Source organism: Lagenorhynchus albirostris, chromosome 2 (assembly GCF_949774975.1).
Source record: "Lagenorhynchus albirostris chromosome 2, mLagAlb1.1, whole genome shotgun sequence".
Lineage (NCBI taxonomy): Eukaryota > Metazoa > Chordata > Mammalia > Artiodactyla > Delphinidae > Lagenorhynchus > Lagenorhynchus albirostris.
The window spans coordinates 133,623,182-133,649,066 of NC_083096.1; the positions used below are offsets into that span (position 1 = coordinate 133,623,182).

Genomic DNA, 25,885 nt, shown 5'->3' on the forward strand with positions numbered 1-25,885 from the left:
ACTTTGCACACATTACTTCATTTCCTTCTCTCACCACAGATGAGGTAAGTACAATAAGTATCTTCATTTTTCAGAGGAAGAAGATCGACAGAAAGTCAAGTTATTTGCTCAATCATTCAAATCATTAAGTGGCAGAGGCAACATTAGGGTCTATGTACCTTGAAAATCAGACCGTAGGTAAGCAAAAGGGAAGCCCCTGTGTATCAAAACTGGTGTTAATGGAATTATAATCTAAAAGAGTCTGGAAAGGGGAAAAGTGACATAAAAGTTACAAAAACATAATTTAGAAAAGCATGTGCTTAAATCTGTTTTCATAATTACAATGCTCTTTAAAAAAAAAGAAAAAAAAACTACCGGGAGCACAGAAAGTGTTATTTTATTATCTGACCTTCTGAAGGTTCTTACAGCAATTTTTACTCATTTCAAAATTGGTCATAGATCTTCATGTTTTTAAAGCTCTGAAAAAGGGAAGCCCATTAGCTATTCAATACTTACCAACATCTTAAACTTGTTAAGATGAACTGAGTTGAACTGGGAGCCAAAAGTAAGGAGCTCAGGTAATTACTAAAAAAAGGTTTTCTAAAATCAAAGTGCATGCACATTAATGTTACTAACCTTTCAAGTTACCAAAAAAAAGAGTAAAGTTTCATGACATTAAAGAATAGTAACAATTTGAAAAGCTATGCATTGTTGCCTTTGAGAGCTACTGTTGTCAAACAAAAGAGGAAGGTTTTTCCCTCCCCCTTCATATCACAATACACTCTCAGGACATCCCTGATGAAGGGGCATGCCTATGGGAACCACAGTGCGAGTATTCATTTAGTACCTCCATTTCAGGAAGAGAGGTTTCAGTGGTCCTTGGTTCATCTACAGAGGCTTCATCATCAAACAACCGTCGACAGCAAACCAAGGTAAAGGGGGGCGGCACTTCTTTAAGAAAGGAGACTGCTTCTCGGCGAGATTTCCCATAGAGCTGCACTCCATTGACCTAGAAAGATAAGGGATAAGTCAGAATTGAGGAGGCCCCAAATGAAAAAAAAACAAAAATCTCTTGCTTACGTCAATCTATCAAAGTGAAAACAGGATAATCGTTTTATTTTCCCTGTAAACAAAGGGCCTAAATTTAATCATTTTAGTAGTACAAAAAAACAGAAATCCCTAAAATTTATAAAAATTAAGGCTAAAGTTTTACTGAAATTGGGTGAATAAAGTATAAAATGTGCTCAGAGTACAACTATTACTGGGTATGTGATTTGCCTAATTTTTCACACCTCCCTGCTTTGTCCTTTCTATACCACAATGTTGTTATTCTCTCATCTACTCCCCATCTCTCCTTAAACACACTAAATATCAATGATAGCCTTCTTAAGACCGCTTCCTTTTGCTTTTCATTTTGTAAGCATATCAATAGAGATATTAACACTAATTTTTAAGGCTGTTAAAAACTGCTCAACTTACAATGTGTAGGTAACAAAATCTAGGATACTTGGCCGTCAAAATTTAGCATCAGTTCACAATTTTCTTTCACATCCCATAAACTCTTAATACCATCCTAGAAAAATCACCTCTGTAGAAAAGAAATACACATAACTTTGCCTCAGATCCATTCTTACGTACTCTGCTGACACAGCCATCAAGTGTAAGAAGTGTGTCAGATTTTCAAATTGTTTTATACAAGGTTCCCACATGTTTAGAAAAACAAAAAGATAATCAACTATTCCTTATTAACAATTAATGCTTATCACCAAAAGATTATCTAAATTTCATATTATATATAGTGCATAGTAACAATTCTTTGCACCAAAGATGATTTAGAAACATGTCTATTCTAATTTTTTATATATATGACTTTAGCTCAAGGAGCTCTCTCATCTGTCTGCCACTCCTAAAAAGCTGAGGCATAAACACAATCCAGGCAACATATAATCTTTTCACTTCTGACTCCTACCTTCCTGGCAGGGTTCAGCAGCATTATTAGTTTTAAAAGTATTTCCGGTCTGGCCTTAATTTCTGACAGGTGCAATGCTAATGTCCAGATAACTGGCAGGGTTGACTTTCCTGGGAGGAACGTTTCCACTAAATCTGTCAAAACTGCTCAGAGAATAAGAGCACAGTGGGTTTTTGGAAGCATCCCATCAACAGTGGTCTGAGCCCAGAGTCATTCATCCCTTGGAACCACTCTCACCTGTAACATACCCAGCACTTAGCCATCAGACCAGACATAATCTGCCTGCCTTTTAATTATTTACAAAGGAATCACCACATAGTAAAGAAGCCCACATGTGTTTCAGGGCGTTAGTCCTAAAAAGTAAACATTGTCTCCCAGGACTTTATGACTGAGGAAGGGGTCCAGCAGATAGCAAGTTCAGCAGCACATGAAAGGTTCTTCCTGGAAGAACTGCAAGTCAATCTTCACACAAAAATGGGGAGGGAGGTACTTGCCACTGGTCACACCATGTCCATGGTGCCAACCAGTGCCATGAGCACAGAAAGTTCTAAAATCAACCAAATGGGGAGTAACATACTGAAAATAAAGCAAGCGGATAGATACAATCAAAGCAGGAATGCTACTCATGCACAAGTATTTTAGCTTCTGTTTCACATTACTTCAACAAATTTGAAAATCACTTTTCAGGTTTTTATTTTGGTGTACATTTAAATATTTATTTAGCTCATTATTTATTCATTTGAATTGTCTCCAATTATTATAGCAATGCCTGGTAGTCCTCCTCACCACTCTATATGGCTAAAGGGATTGGTCACATTTCCCATTAGCAACTCCTATCTAAGGGAATTTATGGCTGCTGTAAATAGCTGCTCTGGGCTGAGACTTGGCACAATGTTCTAACCCTGAAGCATATTTGTGTTCCTAGTTTTAAGCTCTAAGGAGTATATTAGACAGACAGACAGACAGACACAGACACAGACACACACACACACACACACACACACACACACATACAGTTCAGGAGTTTATTTGGCTAACTTTACAGAGACTTTTTAATTTCTGTATTCAGTTGCTCAGAAGCAGCCAATTTTTTTTTAACATCTTTATTGGAATATAATTGCTTTACAATGGTGTGCTAGTTTCTGCTGTATAACAAAGTGAATCAGCTATGCATATACATATATCCCCATATCCCCTCCCACTTGCGTCTCCCTCCCTCCCTCCCTATGCCACCCCTCTAGGTGGTCACAAAGCACCATGCTGATCTCCCTGTGCTATGTGGCTGGAAGAAGCCAATTTTTATTTTAGAGTTCACAATATTTTTCTAGACTCTTCAAACCTCTTAAGTACTGTGAAGTCTCAATTATTCAGACTTTGTGACTAGAAAACTCATACACATGTATTCATCTGCAAAGTACATAATACTGGACACGTATTGTCCCACTACTTCATTCAATCCCTGTTCAATCCTATCCTATAAAGGTTGCTTATGTCTTTTCACGGTGGTCATGTTGCCAGTATCTCACAGTGAGATAATGTGTAAAGCATTATCTTTACATGGACAATATTCCATTAGATCCTCACAAACATAGAGTGAAGTAGGCCTTTATTGATGAAGAAAATGATTCTCAAAAAAAGTGACATGCTAGGACATACAGTTCAGCTGTGGCAAACTCAGAACCAAAAGCAGCTCTGACTTGTAAACCTGTGCTTCTTTCCCCATCCCAAGTTCTTTCACTAGAAATCTATACTTGTGAATTCAACCAGCCTTCATGCTACCTCATTACATCACATTCTATTACAAGAGAGAAGGCCCATGGAATTCCAATCTCGGCTAAGGCACAAAGGACTCAGTTGATGGCTGAGATCACCTACACTTGCTCTACTCAGATCCAGCCAACATTTCTTTATCACCTACCAGGTACTAGGAGTGAATTATACTTAATGCTACTGAGTTGTAGACTAAAAATGCTTTAAATGATACAGTTTATGTTTATTTACCACAAAAAAGTAAACTAAACTGGTTTTTACTCATATTTCCATATCTCTCAAATAAATATATCTCATTTCTCAATACCTAATAGCTACATGTTATGGCAATGTTTTCCAAATGGTCTCCAATCTGCAGATTATCATGTGTGACACCACAAAGTTATGTCATATACTCTGCAAATAAGAAGAGAAAGACATGATTCGGCACCAAAAAACCCGTAAGTGACAGTGTAAATTCTAGGGCATTAATCCACAATAAGCATTCCAGTATCATTACTTGAACACCTCTGAAAATAAGCCATTTACTACATCTTAAAACAGGACCTGGCCTCCCATGCTTATGATAAAATCTGCCAATAGTCACAGCATTTTTCTCTCCGACCTCAAAATTCAACTCGGAATTCTCAACATACTCCTCCAGGTGACTGAACACTACTTAAAAAACCCAACAAGAAACCTATTTGCTATTCTTGCCATCCCACTTTAAGCAAATATAAATTTTAGAAAGAAATCTCTACTTCAAGGCCCATGGGATTCTAATCTTGGCTCAAGCAACTAGGTTGACTCTATTAAACCCAACCTAGGACTTCCTGTGGATCTAACACTTGAGAGAACCCTCTTCTACACAGCCTTCTCAAAGTTTGACCATTCCGTGTATCTTTTTTAGAAGCTTAGAAAGTAGTGTGATGTATTGAAAAACCAGTGAAATGGGAGTTAGAAAACATGAACTAAAGTCATCACTCTACCAGTGTATAAAGTTAGGGGAAATCAATGTCTTGTTTTCTTATCTGTAAAATTAAGGGTTGTTGCTTGGTTTGTCTGCTGTGTTGCTATAGAACTTTCCAATCTAACAAAATCTCTCAAGGCAGTCATGTCACAGCAGAAGTGCTCTAGAATTGCTCTGACTGAAGAGAGGCTGAGAAGCCTGAGTGAGCCCGGTAGAGGCTGCCATCATGGCGGGGAGGGAGTCCCAAGGAAACAATCTGAAAGCTAGTCAGTAACACATAAGCCTGAGGTTATCCAGCTCTAATCCTTACTAGAAATAACCAACAAAATCTCCAAATAAATATGACTACATGTTCCAAACAAGGGTCAGGGGTTAGATTCTTAAAAAGAATTTTGAAGAAAAAAATACTAATTATGCTATCAAACTAAAACAGGACATTAGCTTCTTTCTCAGTTATCAAAAGGATATCTCAGGAGTCCCAAAAGATGGGGAAAATGAACTGAAAGTACGTTATCTACTTCATTTATCATTACATAAGTTGTTAGTATTTTTCCTCATCTTTATTTTTCCCAGCTTTACTGAAATATAATTGACATATAACATGTAAAAGTTTAAGGTGTACAGTGTGATGATTTGATATATATATTGTGAAATCATTACCACAATGAGGTTAGTTAACACTTCTATCACCTCACATAGTTACCATAGTTTGTGTGTGTGTGTGTCTGTTTATGTGTGTGGTAAGAACACTTAAGATCTACTCTTTCAGCAACTTTCAAGTACACAACACAGTTTTGTTAAGTACAGTCACCAATTATTTTCCAATATAAGTAGCTCACATTACATTGGTATTGATGATGTAACTCTGTGGATTTCTGGTGAGAACACATTCTCCTACAACTTAAAAATTCCTGCCCTGTGTCCTTTTCCCCTCAAAAATTTTACCTCAAGAAGCTCATCTTCTGGCTGTAGGAGGTTCAGTGTATCAAGAGGACCACCTGGAGCAATCGAAGAGATATAATGGTGCCCATCAAAGGAATCCACCTCCATGCCAAGCCTCAGAGTGTGAATGGGCAGCAGCTGCAACAAAACACAGAACAGTAATATAAACACAACAAGGATACATCTGGCTGTTAATCCTCTATCAAGTATTTTTTTGACACAGAAGCCCCATCCCCTGAATCAAATCACCAAAATCCCAAAAGAGACAATAAGGGGAAAACTAGCCTCAAGTACAACATGAAGTCGTTTGTCATCTTGTTCTCACTCTTGTCCTCTCAGATTCCTTGGGAATGGAGAGACAGACGTACAAAGTCTCCAGTTCTAAGCTCCAAACTTCCTATAGTTCCCAGTATGTATTCTGTGTTTCACTTTTCTGCAGGGCTTCCCATCCCTCAGGACATCTAGTTCCTTTATATTACCTAAGTTTCACTCACACTTCAATACTAAAGCAGTATCACTTCCAGGAAGCCCTTCCTGATATCTGAGCTAATCTGCTTCCATCTGGGGTCCAAGATCACACTGTACACATCCCCATCACAGCTCACAATACACTGCTTTTAAAATTCCTATTTTCTGGGCTTCCCTGGTGGCGCAGTGGTTGGGAGTCCACCTGCCGATGCAGGGGACACGCGTTCGTGGCCCGGTCCAGGAAGATCCCACATGCCGCGGAGCGGCTGGGCCCATAAGCCATGGCCGTTGGACCTGCGCGTCCGGAACCTGTGCTCCGCAATGGGAGAGGCCACAACAGTGAGAGGACCGCATACCACAAAAAAAAAAAAAAAAAAATTCCTAGTTTCTTAACTGCCCCTGACTGCTTGAGGGTATCTTTTCTCTCTATAGCCTCAGGCCCTAGAATAGTACCCAGCATCTGAATACGGGCTCATTACATGTTATCTGAACTAATCCATGAAAGATGGTACCTCTTTCAAGATGTCTTTTTCCATCTCACCAGCTTAAGAGAGAACAATTTCTGATTTGGGGGAGGTATGGGTGTATAATAAGAAAGGCAATCATTATTCCACTCTAGGATTGGTTCTGTTGACTTAGAAGGATTCATATAGGTTCAGATATGAGCCAAGCATTAAGAAATTCCAGCCAATGTCAAGGTAAAAAGATGAGTGTCTTAGTGTTGTTGGCTCTAAAAGTCAAAGGCATTCACCAAACTCCATTCCTCTGATTTTCAAAATTGGAATTAATGATTTCTCATTGTGGATATATAAACTCAAACATGGTAAATGATACTACAATAGTCTGTTTATCCAAAATACCAGGCCCATCTCTAACTGTATATTTGCTAAGGAGAAAACCCTACACAAGGCGGCAATGCATCCACAACATGGCTCTTTCCCTATTTCCTTTCCTCTGCGATCACTTATCCTGGAGCTTGTCACCTCCCCTTAGTCCTCTGCTCTGAGTCCTCAGAGTTCCACAGGCCTTGCTTCAGACACCACCTGGGGCTCATTTCCATCCCACTCCAGACAAACAGACAAATGTGAAGTGGCAAGGCATCCAGCTGACTAAGGCCTCAATGGCTTAAAACAGGCAGGAGGGATTCCTGGCCTTGGGCTAATTTTCTAAAAATTAAGTGCTCTTGACCACCAAGCACTTCAGGATCTACAGCCATCTCTGGCAATAAGATATTCTAGCAACGTGAGGGTAAGACTGCTTTTACTCTTGTTGCCTCTCTGTGACCTCTTTATTTCTCACTGTTGCCACCTCATTCTGTTTAGTCATTGTACCAAATCCTGTATATCAAGCTAGGAGACATTAGGGTCAGTTTCTTTAGCACTAAAAGGTGAATAAAAACTCTGAGAAATGTTTCTGTAATAACACTTTACCCACCCATCTCTGCCAACTCTCTTCCTTCCTTTGTTTATGAGCCAAACACTAGGGCAGGGAGCGGTCAGTGGGTCCACCTGTAGGTCATCCCCAGTGCTGTGCTAAAGTATGCTTGCAAGAGCAGATTTTTCAATTTTCAGGAATTCTGCAAGCCAGTTGTTAATGACAGCCATTATTAAACATGAAATTATAAGATTACAATTAAACAAATAATATTAAAAATAAATGTAGTGGGCTTCCCTGGTGGCGCAGTGGTTGAGAGTCCACCTGCCGATGCAAGGGACACGGGTTCGTGCCCTGGTCCGGGAAGATCCCACATGCCGTGGAGCGGCTGGGCCCGTGAGCCATGGCCGCTGAGCCTGCGCGTCCGGAGCCTGTGCTCCGCAACAGGAGAGGCCACAACAGTGAGAGGCCCGCGTACCATAAAAAATAATAATAATGATAAAAAAAAAATGTAGTAAGTACTGAAAATCCATCACTTCCTAATTATTTTGACCACATTTTATCTATGTTCTTGAAGTGACTTTTATCTGTTATATATGTATGGTGGAAACACTCTCTATCTAAGAATTTAGGGAATACCAAAGGGATGAACAACTGAAAAAGACAGATGAAATGGTTGATTTGTCTAGCGCTAAATGCAGGTAGGTCAGGTAACAATATAGTCCTGCTCCCATGGAGAAACCTGCATCAATGAACTGCAACTGTGAGTCATTACCTAACTCAGTGTTCACTGCTGTCATTTTGGTTGCTTGAAATCTGCCATGGTGGAACTATTTATACCACGGGTATTGGTAAATGCTACAAATTAGGGTTGCCTTTTTTTCTTTTTTTTGAGGGCTAGACATTTCCCAGCATATCACTGATCTACAATCTAGTTTGGACATGATACCCAGCATATATTTATAGAGTGTAAAACTATGTGCAAGGATTTGAGCTTTGGGCTGGAATTACAGGATGAAAAAAAGAAACAGTTTCTACCCTCCGGAAGTAACATCTAGGATGAAAGACAGACAATATAAACAAGCAAGAGAGCGAGAAGAGACAAGCAAAACAAGTAAGCCAATAAACAATGCACCAACAAACAAGTGAAAGATAAACCCCAAGTTACCAACTGTGATAAGTGCTATGAAGGAACTAATCAGGGTCAGGACATCAGACACAACTGTGGTGGCTGTTTGAAAAGTTGGTCAGAGTAGGTTTCACAGAGATGGGGACATTTAAGGTGAGAACATATATATATGGAATATAAAAGAAAAAAACATGGTCATGAAGAACGTAGGGGCAAGATGGGAATAAAGATGCAGACCTACTAGAGAACGGACTTGAGGATACGGGGAGGGGGAAGGGTAAGCTGGGACGAAGTGAGAGAGTGGCATGGACATATATACACTACCAAATGTAAAATAGATAGCTAGTGGAAAGCAGCCCCATAGCACAGGGAGATCAGCTCGGTGCTTTGTGACCACCTAGAGGGGTGGGATAGGGAGGGTGGGAGGGAGGGAGACGCAAGAGGGAAGAGATATGGAAACATATGTATAACTGATTCACTTTGTTATAAAGCAGAAAGTAACACACCATTGTAAAGCAATTATACTCCAATAGGGCTCCCCTGGTGGCACAGTGGTTGAGAATCCGCCTGCTAATGCAGGGGACACGGGTTCGAGCCCTGGTCTGGGAAGATCCCATATACCACGGAGCAACTAGGCCCGTGAGCCACAACTACTGAGCCTGCGCGTCTGGAGCCTGTGCCCCGCAACAAGAGAGGCCGTGATAGTGAGAGGCCCGCACCCCGCGATGAAGAGTAGCCCCCGCTTGTCACAACTAGAGAAAGCCCTCGCACAGAGACGAAGACCCAACACAGCAAAAAATAAATAAGTAAATAAATAAAAAGCCAAGTATTTGAAGCCCTTTAAAAAAAATTATACTCCAATAAAGATGTTAAAAGAAAGATGCAGATGGAAAATAAGCATATGAAAAAATTTAAAAAATTTTTTTTAATTAAGGGGAAAAAGTTCATCTCAACTGATATAAAGTGAACAAAGATTAAAAAAAAAAAAGAATGAGTCAGCCCTACAAAGAGCCTGCTTGGGGACTGCTTGTGGGAGGTTAATGAAAAAGGTAATTGCAAAATTTTTGGTTTGAGCAACTGAGTAGATGGTGGTAGCAATTTCTGCATCTTAAGTGCCCAAATTAAAAGACACTGCTGTACACACAATTTGCTACTTATATAATAGCATGTCCTCATAAAAAAATAAAAGGATTAAGGAGGGAACTGATTCCAGTCTCCCCTGCCAGCCCCTTACTAATCAATCCTGCTCTATTCCCCACATCTATGGAACAGCTGATGTCAGGAACAGGCTGGAGCACCGAAGAGCAGCAGAGGCTCACCCATGGAATCCCTTGCCCACCAGATACAGGATGCCCTTCTAGGCTATTCCCCCCGATATCTAAAACACCACATGCTCCCTAGAAATGTGCGCCATGAACGGAACACACATGCCCCATCTTCAATCACACTGAACAAATAAACCAGAAATGATGTTTACAAAATCTGTCAATCTAAAAGATGCCTACCTAATATTCATTCTGCATCTAAATCTGAATACAGCTGGGTTTCTGAGACTTCATATTACATGGCTGCAGGTTTCTCTGGGGGAGTAGGACTGTTTAATTACCTGTCCCAGCTGCATTTTGCAACTAAACAAATCAACCGTTTCATCTGTCTCTTTCGGTTTTCCACCCTTTTGGAATTCTGAGAGCAGAAAGGGCTAAAATGACAGGAGTGGGTGCAACAGACAGATGATTGATGCTTTCACACACAGAGCACGTTATGCTTTTTGATGCTTATTCAATATGCTTTGCAAGGGGTCCTATTTAAATCTACAAAGTTAATGGGAAGCGGGATTTTCATGATCCTGATGTGACAAGTAAAGGATACAAGGAAATACATCCAAGGAAAGTGTGACCACTGTGTGATTTACTATCAGCACTAAAATGATGAAGATCAAATGAGATCAAGAAAGCTAGAGGAAGACTTCCCTGACAGCACAGTGGTTAAAAATCTGCCTGCCAATGCACGCAACACAGGTTCGAGCCCTGGTTCGGGAAGATCCCACATACCGTGGAGCAACTAAGCCCGAGCGCCACAACTACTGAAGCCCATGCACCTAGAGCCCATGCTCTGCAACGAGAGGCCACTGCAATGAGAAGCACGCACAGTGCAAGGAAGAGGAGCCCCCGTTCGCCACAACTAGAGAGGGCCCACGTGCAGCAACAGAGACTCAACGCAGACAAAATAAATAAATTTATTCATTTATTTTTTTAAAAAATAAAGAACGCTAGAGGCCTTGAACCTATGAGTGGAGAGACCTGTCAGGAAACAAGCTGCATCTCATTCATTTCACTAGAAGCTCTACTTTTAGGTCCCTCAAACAAGATATCAAAATGCTCAAGTAGGAATATAAATGATGTTGCTCCAGGGGGGAAAAAACTTCCGGAGAGGAATAGCTATGTCAGTGGGATGGGGGAGGATGCTTCTAAAAAATCTGAACAAAAAATAAAACACAGCAGAAAGAACCCTATAACTGGTTCTTAAAACACACACACACACACACACACACACACACACACACACACACACACACACACACATCCTCTCTGTCTCTCTCTCTGTCAATGGAGATATTAAATAATCATTTAAATTTAAAGATTAGGTACAAAGAGTTACTACATTTACCACAAATAAAAAACAAACTTTTCAAGAATGAGGCTACAACTTTTAAACTAATGGTGAAACACAGGATAGTACCCTCAAAAGTTAGGTATGTTCACGCAGAGGTTATGCAAGACAATCAAACAATCTAGTAAAGGTTGATTTATATTAGTTTTTCTCACCCAACTAAAATTTTATTTCTGGGAAATTCCCTGGTGGTCCAGTGGTTAGGACTCCACGCTTTCACTGCTGAGGGCCCAGGTCCAGTTCCTGGTGGGGGAACCAGATCCCACAAGCCTCAGGGCACATCCAAAAAAAAAATAAAATAAAATTTTAATTCTGAATGTTTAAAAAACACACATTACGGGCTTCCCTGGTGGCACAGTGGTTGAGAGTCCGCCTGCCGATGCAGGGGACACGGGTTCGTGCCCCGGTCCAGGAAGATCCCACATGCCATGGAGCGGCTGGGCCCGTGAGCTATGGCCACTTAGCCTGTGCGTCCGGAGCCTGTGCTCCGCAACGGGAGAGGCCACAACAGTGAGAGGCCTGCGTACCGCAAAAAACTAAAAAAAAAATAAAACACACATTACACACTCCATTGTACAGAAATATCTTGAAGGATCGCTTCAGCTACCTAACACCAAGGTCAAGCATCAGTTGTCATTTTTTCATTTCGGATATCATTGATGTTACCTGTCTGGCCCATGTGATACTTGAGCTTTTTTTTTTTTAACATCTTTCTTGGAGTATAATTGCTTTACAATGGTGTGTTAGTTGCTACTGTATAACAAAGTACATCAGCTATACGTATACATATATCCCCATGTCTCCTCCCTCTTGCGTCTCCCTCCCACCCTCCCTATCCCACCCTCCCTATCCCACCCCTCTAGGTGGTCACAAATCACCCAGCTAAACTCCCTGTGCCATGCGGCTGCTTCCCACTAGCTATCTATTTTACATTTGAGAGTGTATATTATGCCCATGCCACTCTCTCACTTCGCCCCAGCTTACCCTTCCCCCTTCCTGTGTCTTCAAGTCCATTCTCTATGTCTGCATCTTTATTCCTGTCCTACCCCTAGGTTCCTCAGAATCTTTTTTTTTCTTTTAGATTCCATACATATGTGTTAGCATACGGTATTTGTTCTTCTTTTTCTGACTTACTTCACTCTGTATAACAGTCTCTAGGTCCATCCACCTCACTACAAATAATTCAGTTTAGTTTCTTTTTACGGCTGAGTAATATTCCATTGTATATATGTGCCACATCCTTTTATCCATTCATCTGTCAATGGACACCTAGGTTGCTTCCATGTCCTGGATAATGTAAATAGTGCTGCAATGAACACTGTGTTACATAACTCTTTTTGAATTATGGTTTTCTCAGGGTATATGCCCAGTAGTGGGAATGCTGAGTCATATGGTAGCTCTATTTTTAGTTTCTTAAGGAACCTCCATACTGTCTCCACAGTGACTGTAGCAATTTACATTCCCACCAACAGTGCAAGAGGATTCCCCCACACCCTCTGCAGCATTTACTGTTTGTATATTTCTTGATGATACCCATTCTGACTGGCGTGAGGTGATACCTCATTCTTTTTTTGAATTTATTTAATTTATTCATTTTTTGCTGCATCGGGTCTTCACTGCTTCACGCAGGCTTTCTCTAGTTGCAGCGAGCGGGGTCTACTCTTCGTTGCAGTGCATGGGCTTCTCACTGCTGTGGCTTCTCTTGTTGCAGATCACGGGTTCTAGGTGCACAGGCTTCAGTAGTTGTGGCATGCCGGCTCAGTAGTTGTGGCTCGCAGGCTCTAGAGCACAGGCTCAGTAGTTGTGGTGAACGGGCTTAGTTGATCCGAGGCATGTGGGATCTTCCCAGACCAGGGCTCGAACCTGTTTCTCCTGGATTGGCAGGCAGATTCTTAACCACTGCTCCACCAGGGAAGCTCGAGGTGATACCTCATTGTAGTTTTGATTTGCATTTCTCTAGTGATTAGTGATGTTGAGCATCTTTTCATGTGTTTGTTGACAATCTGTATATCTTCTTTGGAGAAATGTCTATTTAGGTCTTCTGCCCATTTTTGGATTGGGTTGTTTGTTTCTTTGATATTGAGCTGCATGAGCTGCTTGTATATTTTAGAGACTAATCCTTTGTCAGTGGCTAAGTTTGCAAGTATTTTCTCTCATTCTGAGGGCTATCTTTTCATCTTGTTTAAGGTTTACTTTGCTATGCAAAAACTTTTAAGTTTCATTAGGTCCCATTTGTTTATTTTTGTTTTTACTTCCACTTCTCTAGGAGGTGGGTCAAAAAGGATCTTGCTGTGATTTATGTCAGAGTGTTCTGCCTATGTTTTCCTCTAAGAGTTTTATAGTCTCTGGCCTTACATTTAGGTCTTTAATCCATTTTGAGTTTACTTTTGTGTATGGTGTGCTAATTTCATTCTTTTACATGTAGCTGTCCAGTTTTCTCAGCATCACTTATTGAAGAGGCTGTCTTTTCTCCATTGTATATTCTTGCCTCCTTTCTCAAAGATTAGGTAACCATAGGTGCATGGATTTATCTATGGGCTTTCTATCCTGTTCCACTGATCTATAGTTCTGTTTTTGTGCCAATACTATACTGTCTTCATTACTGTAGCTTTGTAGTATAGTCTGAAGTCAGGGAGCCTGATTCCTCCAGCTCCAATTTCCTTTCTCAATATTGCTTTGGCTATTCGGGGTCTTTTGGGTCTGTCTCCATACAAACTGGGCAATTTTTTTGTTCTAGTTCTGCGAAAAATGCCATTGGTAGTTTGATAGGGATTGCATTGAATCTGTAGATTGCTTTGGGTAGTATAGTCATTTTTACAATGTTCATTCTTCCAATCCAAGAACATGGTATATCGCTCCACCTGTTTGTATCATCTTTAATTCTTTCATCACTGTCTTACAGTTTTCTGCATACAGGTCTTTTGTCTCCTTAGATAGGTTTATTCCTAGGTATTTTATTCCTTTTGTTGTAATGGTAAATGGGAGTGTTTCCTTAATTTCTTTTTCAGATTTTTCAACATTAGTGTATAGGAATGCAAGAGATTTCTGTGCATTAATTTTGTATCCTGCTACTTTACCAAATTCATTGTTTAGCTCTAGTAGTTTTCTGGTAGCATCTTTAGGATTCTCTATGCATAGTATCATGTCATCTGCAAACAGTGACAGTTTTACTTCTTCTTTCCCTGTTTGCATTCCTTTTATTTCTTTTCTTCTCTGATTGCTGTGGATAAAACTTCCAAATCTATCTTGCGTAACAGTGGTGAGAGTGGGCAACCTTGTCTTGTTCCTGATCTTACTGGAAATGATTTCAGTTTTTCACCATTGAAAATGATGTTGGCTGTGGGTTTCTCACATATGGCCTTTATTATGTTGAGGTAAGTTCCCTCTATGTCTACTTTCCGGAGGGTTTTTATCATACATGGTGTTGAATTTTGTCAAAAGCTTTTTCTGCATCTATTGAGATGATCATATGCTTTTTCTCCTTCAATTTGTTAATATGGTGTATCACATTGATTGATTTGCATATATTGAAGAATCCTTGCATTCCTGGGATAAACCCCATTTGATCATGGTGTATGATCCTTTTAATGTGCTGTTGGATTCTGTTTGCTAGTATTTTGTTGAGGATTTTTGCATCTATGTTCATCAGTGATACTGGCTTGTCAGTTTCTTGTTTTGTGATATCTTTGTCTGGTTTTGGTATCAGGGTGATGATGGCCTCGTAGGTTGAGTTTGGGAGTGTTCCTCCCTCTGCTATATTTTGGAAGAGTTTGAGAAGGATAGGTGTCAGCTCTTCTGTAAATGTTTGATAGAATTTGCCTGTGAAGCCATCTGGTCCTGGGATTTTGTTTGTTGGAAGATTTTTAATCCCAGTTTCAATTTCAGTGCTTGTGATTGGTCTGTTTATATTTTCTATGTCTTCCTGGTTCAGTCTCAGAAGGTTGTGCTTTCCTAAGAATTTGTCCATTTCTTCCTGGTTGTCCAATAAGCATGTAGTTGCTTGTAGTAATGACTCATGATCTTTTGTATTTCTGCAGTGTCACTTGTTATTTCTCCTTTTTCATTTCTAATTCTATTGATTTGAGTCTTCTCTCTTTTTTTCTTGATGAGTCTGACTAATGGTTTATCAATTTTGTTTATCTTCTCAAAGAACCAGCTTTTCGTTTTATTGATCTTTGCTATCGTTTCCTTCATTTCTTTTTCATTTATTTTTGATCTGATCTTTATGATTTCTTCTGTTAACTTTGGGATTTTTTGTTCTTCTTTCTCCACTTGCTTTAGGTGTAAGGTTAGGTTGTTTATTTGAGATGTTTCTTGTTTCTTGAGGTAGGATTGTATTGCTATAAACGTCCCTCTTAGAACTGCTTTTGGTCCATCCCATAGGTTTTGGGTCGTCGTGTCTCCATTGTCATTTGTTTCCAGGTATTTTTTGATTTCCTCTTTGATTTCTTCAGTGATCTCTTGGTTATTAGTGCATTATTTAACCTCCATGTGTTTGTATTATTTTACAGTGTTTTTCCTGTAATTGATATCTAGTCTCACAGTATTGTGGTCGGAAAAGATACTTGATACAATTTCAATTATCTTAAATTTACCAAAGCTTGATTTGTGACCCAAGATATGGTCTATCCTGGAGAATGTTCCATGAGCACTTGTGAAGAAAGTGTATTCTGTTGGTTTTGGACGGAATGTCATTTAAATATCAATTAAGTCCGTCTGTTTAATGTGCCATTTAAAGCTTGTGTTTCCTTATTTATTTTCATTTTGGATGATCTGTCCATTGGTGAAAGTGGGGTGTTAAAGTCCCCTACTATGATTGTTACTGTCAATTTCCCCTTTTATGGCTTTTAGCATTTACCTTATGCATTGAGGTGCTCCTATGTTGGGTGCATAAATATTTACAATTGTTATATCTTCCTCTTGGATTAATCCCTTGATCATTATGTAGTGTCCTTCTTTGTCTCTTGTAATAGTCTTTATTTTAAAGTCTATTTTGTCTGATATGAGAATTGCTACTCCAGCTTTCTTTTGATTTCCATTTGCATGGAATATCTTTTTCAATCCCCTCACTTTCAGTCTGTATGTGTCCCTAGGTCTGAAGTGGGTCTCCTGCAGACAGCATATATACGGGTCTTATTTTTGTATCCATTCAGTCAGTCTATGTCTTTTGGTTGGAGCATTTAATCCATTTACACTTAAGGTAGTTATCAATATGTATGTTCATATTACCATTTGCTTAATTGTTTTGGGTGTGTTTTTCCTTCTCTTGTGTTTCCTGCCTAGAGAAGTTCCTTTAGCATTTGTTGTAAAGCTGGTTTGGTGGTGCTGAATTCTCTTAGCTTTTGCTTGTCTGTAAAGGTTTTAATTTCTCTGTCGAATCTGAATGAGATCCTTGCCGGGTACAGTAATCTTGGTTGTAGGTTTTTCCCTTTCATCACTTTAAATATGTCCTGCCACTCCCTTCTGGCTGGCAGAGATTCTGCTGACAGTTCATCTGTTAACCTTATGGGGATTCCCTTTTATGTTATTTGTTGTTTTTCCCTTGCTGCTTTTAATATTTGTTCTTTGTATTTAATTTTTGATAGCTTGAGTAATAGGTGTTTTGTCATGTGTCTACTTGGATTTATCCTGTATGGGACTCTCTGCACTTCCTGAACTTGATTGACTATTTCCTTTCCCTTGTTAGGGAAGTTTTCAAATATAATCTCTTCAACTATTTTCTCAGTCCCTTTCTTTTTCTCTTCTTCTTCTGGGACTCCTATAGTTCGAATGTGGGTGCTTTTAATGTTGTCCCTGAGTTCTCTAAGACGGTTCTCAATTCTTTTCATTCTTTTTTCTTTACTCTGCTCTGCGGTTGTTATTTCCACTATTTTATCTTCCAGGTCACTTATCCGTTCTTCCGCCTCAGGTATTCTGCTATTGATTCCTTCTAGAGAATTTTTAATTTCATTGTTGTGTTGTTCATCATTGTTTGTTTGTTCTTTAGTTCTTCTAGGTCCTCGTTAAACATTTCTTGTGTTTTCTCCATTCTATTTCCAAGATTTTGGATCATCTTTACTATGATTACTCTGAATTCTTTTTCAGGTAGACTGACTATTTCCTCTTCATTTGTTTGGTCTGGTAGCTTTTTACCTTGCTCCTTCATCTGCTGTTTGTTTCTCTGTCTTCTCATTTTGCTTGAGTTACTGTATCTGGGGTCTCCTTTTCACAGGCTGCAGGTTCATAGTTCCTATTGTTTTTGGTGTCTGCCCCCAGTGGGTGAGGTTGGTTCACTGGGTGTGTAGGCTTCCTGGTGGAGGGGACTGGTGCCTGTGTTCTGGATGAGGCTGGATCTTGTCTTTCTGGTGGGCAGGACCATGGCCGGTGGTGTGTTTTGGAGTGTCTGTGAACTTACTATGATTTTAGGCAGCCTCTCTGCTAATGGGTGGGGTTGTGTTCCTGTCTTGCTAGTTGTTTGGCATAGGGTGTCCAGCACTGTGGCTTGCTGGTCATTGAGAGGAGCTGGGTCTTAGCATTGAGATGGAGATCTCTGGGTGAGCTTTCACCATGTGATATTATGTGAGGCTGGGAAGTCTCTGGTGGAGCAATGTCCTGAACTCAGCTCTCCCACCTCAGAGGCTCAGGCCTGACACCTGGCTGGAGCACCAAGATCCTGTCAGCCACACGGCATGGGAGATGTTCACAAATTTTAGGAGTCAACCTGAGAATGAGGAGAAAAGGAATGGAGAGAGCTGGGTATGGTAACAACAGTCCTTTAAGAGAAGCTGACGCAAGCCTCTAGCATCATCACAGAAGTATAGCGCTGCAAGGATTACTGAAGCAGAGGCACTTTACAAACCTGTTGCATAATCCTCAGGTTTCTCTGAGTACAGCATTTTCATTTTCTCATTCTTCCCATTAAAATTCTATCCTCTTCATTCACAAAGGTGGGCATTATCTCCAACAAATGAAAAATAATAACTTTTGAGATCACTTCAGGTCTCTTGTTCCTACACAGAAGCATTTTCAGGTATTGCTAAGGAAACATCCTGGTACAGTCCTTTTCCGTGGGGCTCTGAGACAGTCTTCTTTGTGCGATTCTCAATCTTTGGCAGGTGGCTGATGAAAGAGCCTTCAGGCAGAAATCAGAATAAACTACCTTAAGGTTCAAGACATCACACCCCTGCACAGCCTTTGGGCCAGAGCTCCATTCCCCAACCTGGCCAGGCCTCTGGAGCTAGGCACCGCTTCACTGTGACTCTGAGCAGGGAAGGTAGGGGGACTGGTGTCACACTGAGGAGGTTTGGGGTTTGCTTGATAGGTGACGTGAGCCACACTCGTCACAGAGAACTCTGAGACCCCAGGATGTGGGCAGCGACAGCAGCCCAGACTTTCTCTTTCCAGGATTCCCCTGCCGGCTCCCTAATCGCTCCTTAGATCCCTACTTGAGCTTCTGACACCTAACCTAACACTTTGCACTTATGACTCTTCCTCTACCTTTGCTCATTGTATTTCCTCCACCTGGAATATCCACTGTTCTTATTTCTCCAATAAGAGTATATAGTTCATCCTCCCAATAAGCCTCCTTCATCTGTCTTGAGGAAGGAATCCCTCCCTTCTTGAATACAGTTGACCATTTATAATTCAGGGTTAGAGGCACTGACCCTCCACAGTCAAAAATCTGGGTATAACTTATAGTCAGCCCTCCATATCTGAGGTTCCTCCATATCTGAGGATGGTGTAGTACTATAGTATTGACTACTGAAAAAAATCTGTGTATAAGTGCACCCATGCAGTCCAAACCCATGTTGTTCAAGGGTCAACTGTACGTATAAGGCATGTTAGCAATACCAGAACAGTAATTCTCAATGAAGCGAGGCAAGGAAGCAATCACAGTTTCCTTTAGAGACCTCACCCCAAACCTACAAAATCAGAATATTAGTCAGGAGGAACAAAATAGGGCATGTGTATTTTGAAAAGGCTCCTCTGATATTTCTGAAAAGCCATCTGCCCTAGTGGATAACCACTGTCACTACAGTTATTTGATTCTGTATCTTATGTTCTCCACTCAAAAGAGAGACCAGAAAAGTATAAAATTATACACTGAAGAATTGGTGACTGTGGTTGGTTGCCACTGGGGAGGAGAACAAAGGGACTGGGGTGGGAGGGAAACTTATTTTTCGCAGTACTTCCTTCTGTAACTTTTAAATTTTGTGTCTTGTCCATGTATTATCTATTCAAAAGGAAAAACATAAAGAATGGCACAGACTTAAGAGTCAGATAACCCTGATTTGCTTCCTAAATTTTGTCACTTACTAGCTGTGTATGATCTTGGGCAAGTCACTTTAGCTACCTGACACTCAGTTTTCACATACTAAAAATGGAGAGTTGGAAGTAGCTGCTGACCAATAGGGTTATTGTAGGAAATAAAGGAGAAAATGTCTTTAACGCAAAGCACTGACCCTGGTCGCTGAGTGGGGGCCCAGTACATCCCACTGCCTTCACAATTCTACTTGCTGAAACAGAGTGAGAAGCAAACTCACATCTTAATGCCCTTTGGCTCAGAGAATGTAATTCAGGAAGGAAATAAAGTGAAATTTGTCAGTCTGTCTTGTCAAAACCAGAGAACAGGGCCTGGTCTTTTGTTTCCCACACCACAGATCTTACTAATGCTCACTTCATATTACAGTTGACGGCCAGCAGAAAGGTCACTGGCATGAGCATAATGCTTCTCCCTCATAGTGTTTTGATTATCTTAATAGTAAACACTTGCCAAGAAAGCCACCCTCAAAAGTGCAAGTCTCCCCAGATGCGGGGAAACTTCTTGTGTCATGATTAACAGCTTCCTAGAAGCAGTGCAGCTAATGTTCAAACCACTGTAAATTGCTTTCACCTCTCTCTTTCCGTACAACTGCATCCACCTCAAAAGAAAATCTTGTCTATTAACACTGGCTTGTCATATAGGAAGATGCTTCTTGAATCAGCATCTCTTCAAGAGAAGCGGCTATGAGGTGGGAACTGGAGTGACCAACTAAAGACAGTTAAACCCTTAGAAACACCAGCTATAGCTGTGAAACATGATTTTCCTCATCAGAAATCTGTCGGGACAGAGGAAAAACCTACAGCCTTGGGACTTCCCTGGTGGTGCAGTGGTTAAGACCACGCTCCCAATGCTGGGGGCCCGGGTTTGATCCCTGGTCAGGGAACTAGATCCCACGTGCATGCCGCAACCAAGGAGCCCAGAAGCCACAGCTAAGACCTGGCACAACCAAATAGATAAATATTTTAAGGCAAACAAACAAACAAAAAACCCTACATCCTTGACCTCAGAGCATGACACCACCCTGCTTAGAACCTTCCACCAGTATTACATGGCACTGAGAATAAAACCCAGGCTTACCAGCATGGATCTCGAGGCCCTGTAAGCACCTGGTCTTCCTCACCTAACAACATCCTACTCTTCATTTAGTTTGACTGAGACACTCTGAACAAACAACTTCCATTCCTCCCACAGGACAGCTCTTTTCCACCTGTACCTGCCGTTCACCACATTCTTATCCTTCAAGCCTAAACTCGGAAAGGCTTTCCCCAGCTCTCTCTCTAAGGTGCCCCCCAGTTATATTCTCATCACCCTGTTTATGCTTCTTGAATCATCATCACTTCTTACAAGCACTTCTTTGCATCACTTTTTACAGTTTATAACTATCTTCTCAGGTTATTTTTTACTTGTTTATTATCATGCCCTGACCAAAGCCCAGAACCCAGACTCTAGGAGAGCAAGAACCTTTTCTATTTTGCTTCCCACAGTTGGTAGTGCAGTGTCTGGCGTAGAGTAGGAGCTCTGTAAATATTTCAGGAAGGAAAGAAAGCTCTCTAATCTGCAAGCTGCCTCTGCTACTATCCAGTTGTGTAATTTAAGGTGATTCATTCGACCTATGCACACTTCAGCATCCTCACGTGTGAAATGGGTTTGGACAGGCCAGTCTTCTTTACATATTATAGGGAGAAATTAGAAGCTACTGAATTAAGAACTAAACTCCCAATTTTAAGAGGATTTTTAAAAATTATAGTTCATCAAAATAATCAATCTGTGCAGTCCAGTGGTTAGGACTCGGCACTTTCACTGCCATGACCCGGGTTCAATCCCTGGTTGGGGAACTAAGATCCCACAAGCTGCACAGCATGGCTCAAAAAACAACAACAACAAATCAATCTGTGGACATTTGTAATTAAGAAATCAATGTACAAAAGAGTAAATATGGGGCTTCCCTGGTGGCGCAGTGGTTGAGAGTCCGCCTGCTGATGCAGGGGACACGGCTTCATGCCCCAGTCCGGGAAGATCCCACAGGCCACGGAGTAGCTGGGCCCATGAGCCATGGCCGCTGAGCCTGCGTGTCCGGAGCCTGTGCTCCGCAACAGGAGAGGCCACAACAGTGAGAGGCCTGCGTACCGCAAAAAGAAAAAAAGAGTAAATAAGTGTGATAATTTTACATAGAAAAAGCATACATCCCTTCTCTGACATGTATGTTACACAAAAGAATGGGTATACCAACTACAGATATGTAAACATATACAGGCAACAACTAAATATGAAAAGAGAATAGTGCAATTATGGCTGACTCTTCTAGTGCAAAAACTTTAAAAAAAAAACTTGTGCTACAACAAAATTTCAATTAGATGTTTTAAAATAGCTTTTCTTTTTTTAAAGGAGCCTTTAGAAGGTCAGAGACTAAAAGTACTAGAAGTATACAACTGGGAAACAAAACCACCATTTATCAAACGGTTCTTACATGTTGGCATTGAGCTATATTAATTAGGGCATGTATTAAATATATTTATATTTAACCTTCTACAACATAGGTACTACTGTTCCTATTATGTAGAAGAAAAATTAGGCTGCTTATTTCACCTCCTAAAGTATTTCCTCAAATGTTACCTTCTTAAGGAGGCTTTTCCTGGTCAACCTATCTAAAATTGCAAACCCACACTCTCTCCTGAATTCCTTATCCATTTTCCCTGCATGGCACACATCATCTATACTACAGAAATTACGACTTATTTTGTATCTCCCCCTACTAAAATGTAAGTTCTACAAGACAGCGATTTTTTTTTTCCTGTTCTCTTCTGAAACCCCAGCACCCAGTAGAGGACTTGGCACTGAGTAGATATCAATAAATAATTGATGAATGGATGAACAGTTGAATGTACTGGTGAGGTGGTTCTGAAAGTCTGTTTGACTCGAAGACTTTCCACATCATTACACCAGTGTAACTGAGTACAAGTAGACATAATTCATAGAAGCTGATCAGGAAGAAGATAAAGTTAGACTGGTGGCAAGGAACTAGGGATGAAGGTGAAAGAGAACATGTTCTGCCTGGAGAAAAACAATGACATTCTTTAAGATGTACCGTGTGTGGTTATGATCCTTTTTTCTCATTATAGAATCTGATGATACAGGGTCTTACGGCTTTGAACATGTAAGGACAACTAAAGCTGAACTGCACGATGAACTGAGCCTGAGCAAGGGCATGTTTTCCTCCAAGGACGTCTCTGGAGTTCTAACGGGCAAGGAGGCTAAAAGTTCCTCAGGAAACCTCTGAAGAGCTAAGCAAAGATTTCTACAGTCCCAAAGTACTAAGGGAGAATTGGAGTTCAGGTCCCACCAGGGAGAAGGGATTGGTAAACACCGCAGACTCACTGGAATACCTGGAAGGCCATGTGTTAGGAGCAAAGGCAACAAGAGAGTCTGAACCTTACCCGAAAGGTACCTCTGCCTCGCCTCAGAGATGATCGCCCACCTGTACCCCCCCACCCCACACACAGAGTATCTCCTTATTAGAAGAAACAGTGACTCTTCTGGATGGAGATGACATCACCTGACGCCTTTCGTAGCTGGCGTACATAATATCGAACATTCAGTCAAATTATGGCATGACGAGATATACAACCAAATAACTATAACGAGAGAAAAACATCAAACCACAGAAACACATCTAAAGTTGATCCACATATTGGAATTAATTATTTTAAGTCCTTATAAGCTATGATTCATATGTTCAAGAAATAGAGAAAAAGATGGCAACTACAGATTTTTTAAAATTGAGAACTCCTCCAAAAGAATTATGATCTAAAAAGGGATAAAATAAATTCTAGAATAGAAAAATATAACAACTAAAATTAAGGACTCAATAGACGGGCAGATTAGGCACAGGAAATTCAGTTAAGTGGAAGACTGGTAAATAGAAAATATCTACTATCTAAGAGTTTAGTGTAAATTAAAGAACAATTTTCAGGAAAAGCATCATTGATTTTTATGAATGACAGTAAAAATATTAACAATATCCTATGTGCTTGCAACTACTCTAGGCACATTAAATTTAATTCCTATACAACCCATGAGATAGGTACTAATCTATTAATATCTTCCTTTTACAGACAACAAAACTGAAACATAGAGTCTAGATAATTTTACAAGCTAGTAAACGGATAAGCCAGAATCTGAACCCAGGTAGTTTGACGCCAGAGTCCATGTCACCAGTAAACTATACAGCAGTAATTAATAACATGTGAAGTTTGATGAGGGATTTATAGTTCTTACTCTTATTTTGAATTAAACTCCTCTCAACAAATTTAGATGGAATTAGTAATCAGTGACTAATCTAACCTAAATATGATATTGTAAATAGTTTTAAGTACAAGCTGTGCGTGTTCTTTCGTACTGCACATCTGAGGAAAGCCTGGTCAGTTGGCTCACACAGCCCAGCAAGGAAGTGACTCCAAACGCAGGCTAGCTTACAAGGAAAGAAATACTCCCCACAGCATCGGCTGTGAAAATTCCAACCTAAAAATAACAGCACATGTAACATAAAATTTTAGAAGGAAAATATTCATCACAAATACCCAAAGAAGGAAATGGTAGAACTATCTAAAGAGATGACTTCTTACCAAACCCACATGGGACACAGAAAACTCATTCTGAATACTGCATATGACAGCAGAGTTTAAGCTGGGCTTAGCTCATGTACCTCAGGTGGGATTACAGTATAATTTCTGAAACTATTCGGACAAGAAAACCTTTCCTTTCTCATCATTTATTCAGAAAGCCACCTGGAAGGCTTCTCTAAGTTTCAATTACCCTGGCCTTTGATTATCCAGAGTGGGGACTATGAAATTAATTTGCAGTGAGAGGTCACTAAAAATGTTAGGAAAAACTGTAAAAGTTACCTTCTGGCATTTTGCCATTAGAAATAAAGGTCTCAATACAAAATTTTTTAAGTCCAAGAAAAAGCATTGCCTATCTCAAAAGATAAGCCACTTTTTTGTTCTTAAACATCTGGACCAGGAAGATTTTTTTTTTTAAGTCTATATCATGGTCTTGAATTTTAGGAAACATTTTAAAAGGACTTACAATATCTGAAAAGCTAACATGCTCTGCACAAGGCCGCTCTGCATACTACCTTTAAGGTTGGCAAAGCAGTCACACCAGGGATTCTGGCTTCTGGAAGTGGCCCACGTTCTTCCCAGGCATATCTAACCATCACGTTTCATAACAGTCAGAACCTACTACATTTCCAGAAAACCTCTAAAACTAAATTCTGAAAACTTTAGATCATAGCACTAATCTAGTTTCTTTGACAAGAACTTAGAGAAAGTTCTTCAAACAACAAAAAACTGGCAACAGTTTAAAAAACAGCGACTTCCCTGGTGGTGCAGTGGTTAAGGATCCGCCTGCCAATGCAGGGGACACGGGTTGGGGCCCTGGTCCGGGAAGATACCACGTGCTTCAGAGCAACTAAGCCCATGTGTCACAACTACTGAGCCTGTTCTCTAGAGCCCATGAGCTACAACTACTGAGCTCAGGTGCCACAACTACTGAAGCCCGTGCGCCTAGAGCCCGTGCTCCACAGCAAGAAAAGCCACCGCAATCAGAAGCATGCGCAGCACAAGGAAGACTAGCCCCCGCTCGCTGCAACTAGAGAAGCCCGCGCGCAGCAACAAAGACCCAACGCAGCCAAAAATAAATTTATAAAAAATAAAAAATAATGCTTACCTTTGAATATTTCTGTAACTCAGCATCGTCTGCAATCTGTGTGTCCAAAGTAGCAATCTAAATTCACATGAAAGAATATTTCCAATATTTGTAAAAGCATAACTTTATTTCTTCCTAGGCTTTCTGAAAAAATCTGTATAAAACCTATACGTTGATAACTCCATCTAAACTCTTTTCCACGTTTCTGAAATCCATAACACATAATGTAAAATTTCAGAGTATATTCGCTTTTTTGTTGTTATTGTTCTCCACAGCAATCTTTTTTCATAAATTATGCAAAAGTTGAACTAGAAGGTGATGGGCAAATACATGTACTATTTTTAAAAATCCATAGCCCCTAAAATTTTAATATAATCCTCCATTGTATTAAAGCCATAAAAATTTTATTCTTTTGACAAAACCAAGAGTATGGTCATTTTTACTTCTAAACCCAGGCCTTGAAACAAAGTTTTCAAGGTCAGAAAAATCAGAGAAGTTTGGAAAAACTGAAGCATCTGACTTTCTACAGCAAGCTCAAACCATTTCCCTAGGAGAAAGAGCTGGCAAGGACACAAACAAAAGACCTGGACTGGTGGAAAGATCGTGGAACACTGAAAGCTTTTAATC

The 25,885-nt window shown here is 40.3% G+C and overlaps 1 protein-coding gene across 11 annotated transcripts in view; it reads right to left on the reverse strand.

Moving 5' to 3' along the window:
* The window catches only part of PATJ (PATJ crumbs cell polarity complex component), a 365,234-nt gene that overhangs the window by 280,916 nt on the left and 58,433 nt on the right, over positions 1 to 25,885 (reverse strand). For all 11 annotated transcript variants that reach the window (XM_060139890.1, XM_060139887.1, XM_060139888.1 and 8 more), the window contains 3 exons: positions 25,280 to 25,336; positions 5,613 to 5,747; positions 827 to 988 (listed from right to left, as the gene is read on the reverse strand). In XM_060139890.1, coding sequence (XP_059995873.1) covers positions 827 to 988; positions 5,613 to 5,747; positions 25,280 to 25,336 — 354 coding nt within the window. The remainder of the gene's footprint in view (positions 1 to 826; positions 989 to 5,612; positions 5,748 to 25,279; positions 25,337 to 25,885) is intronic.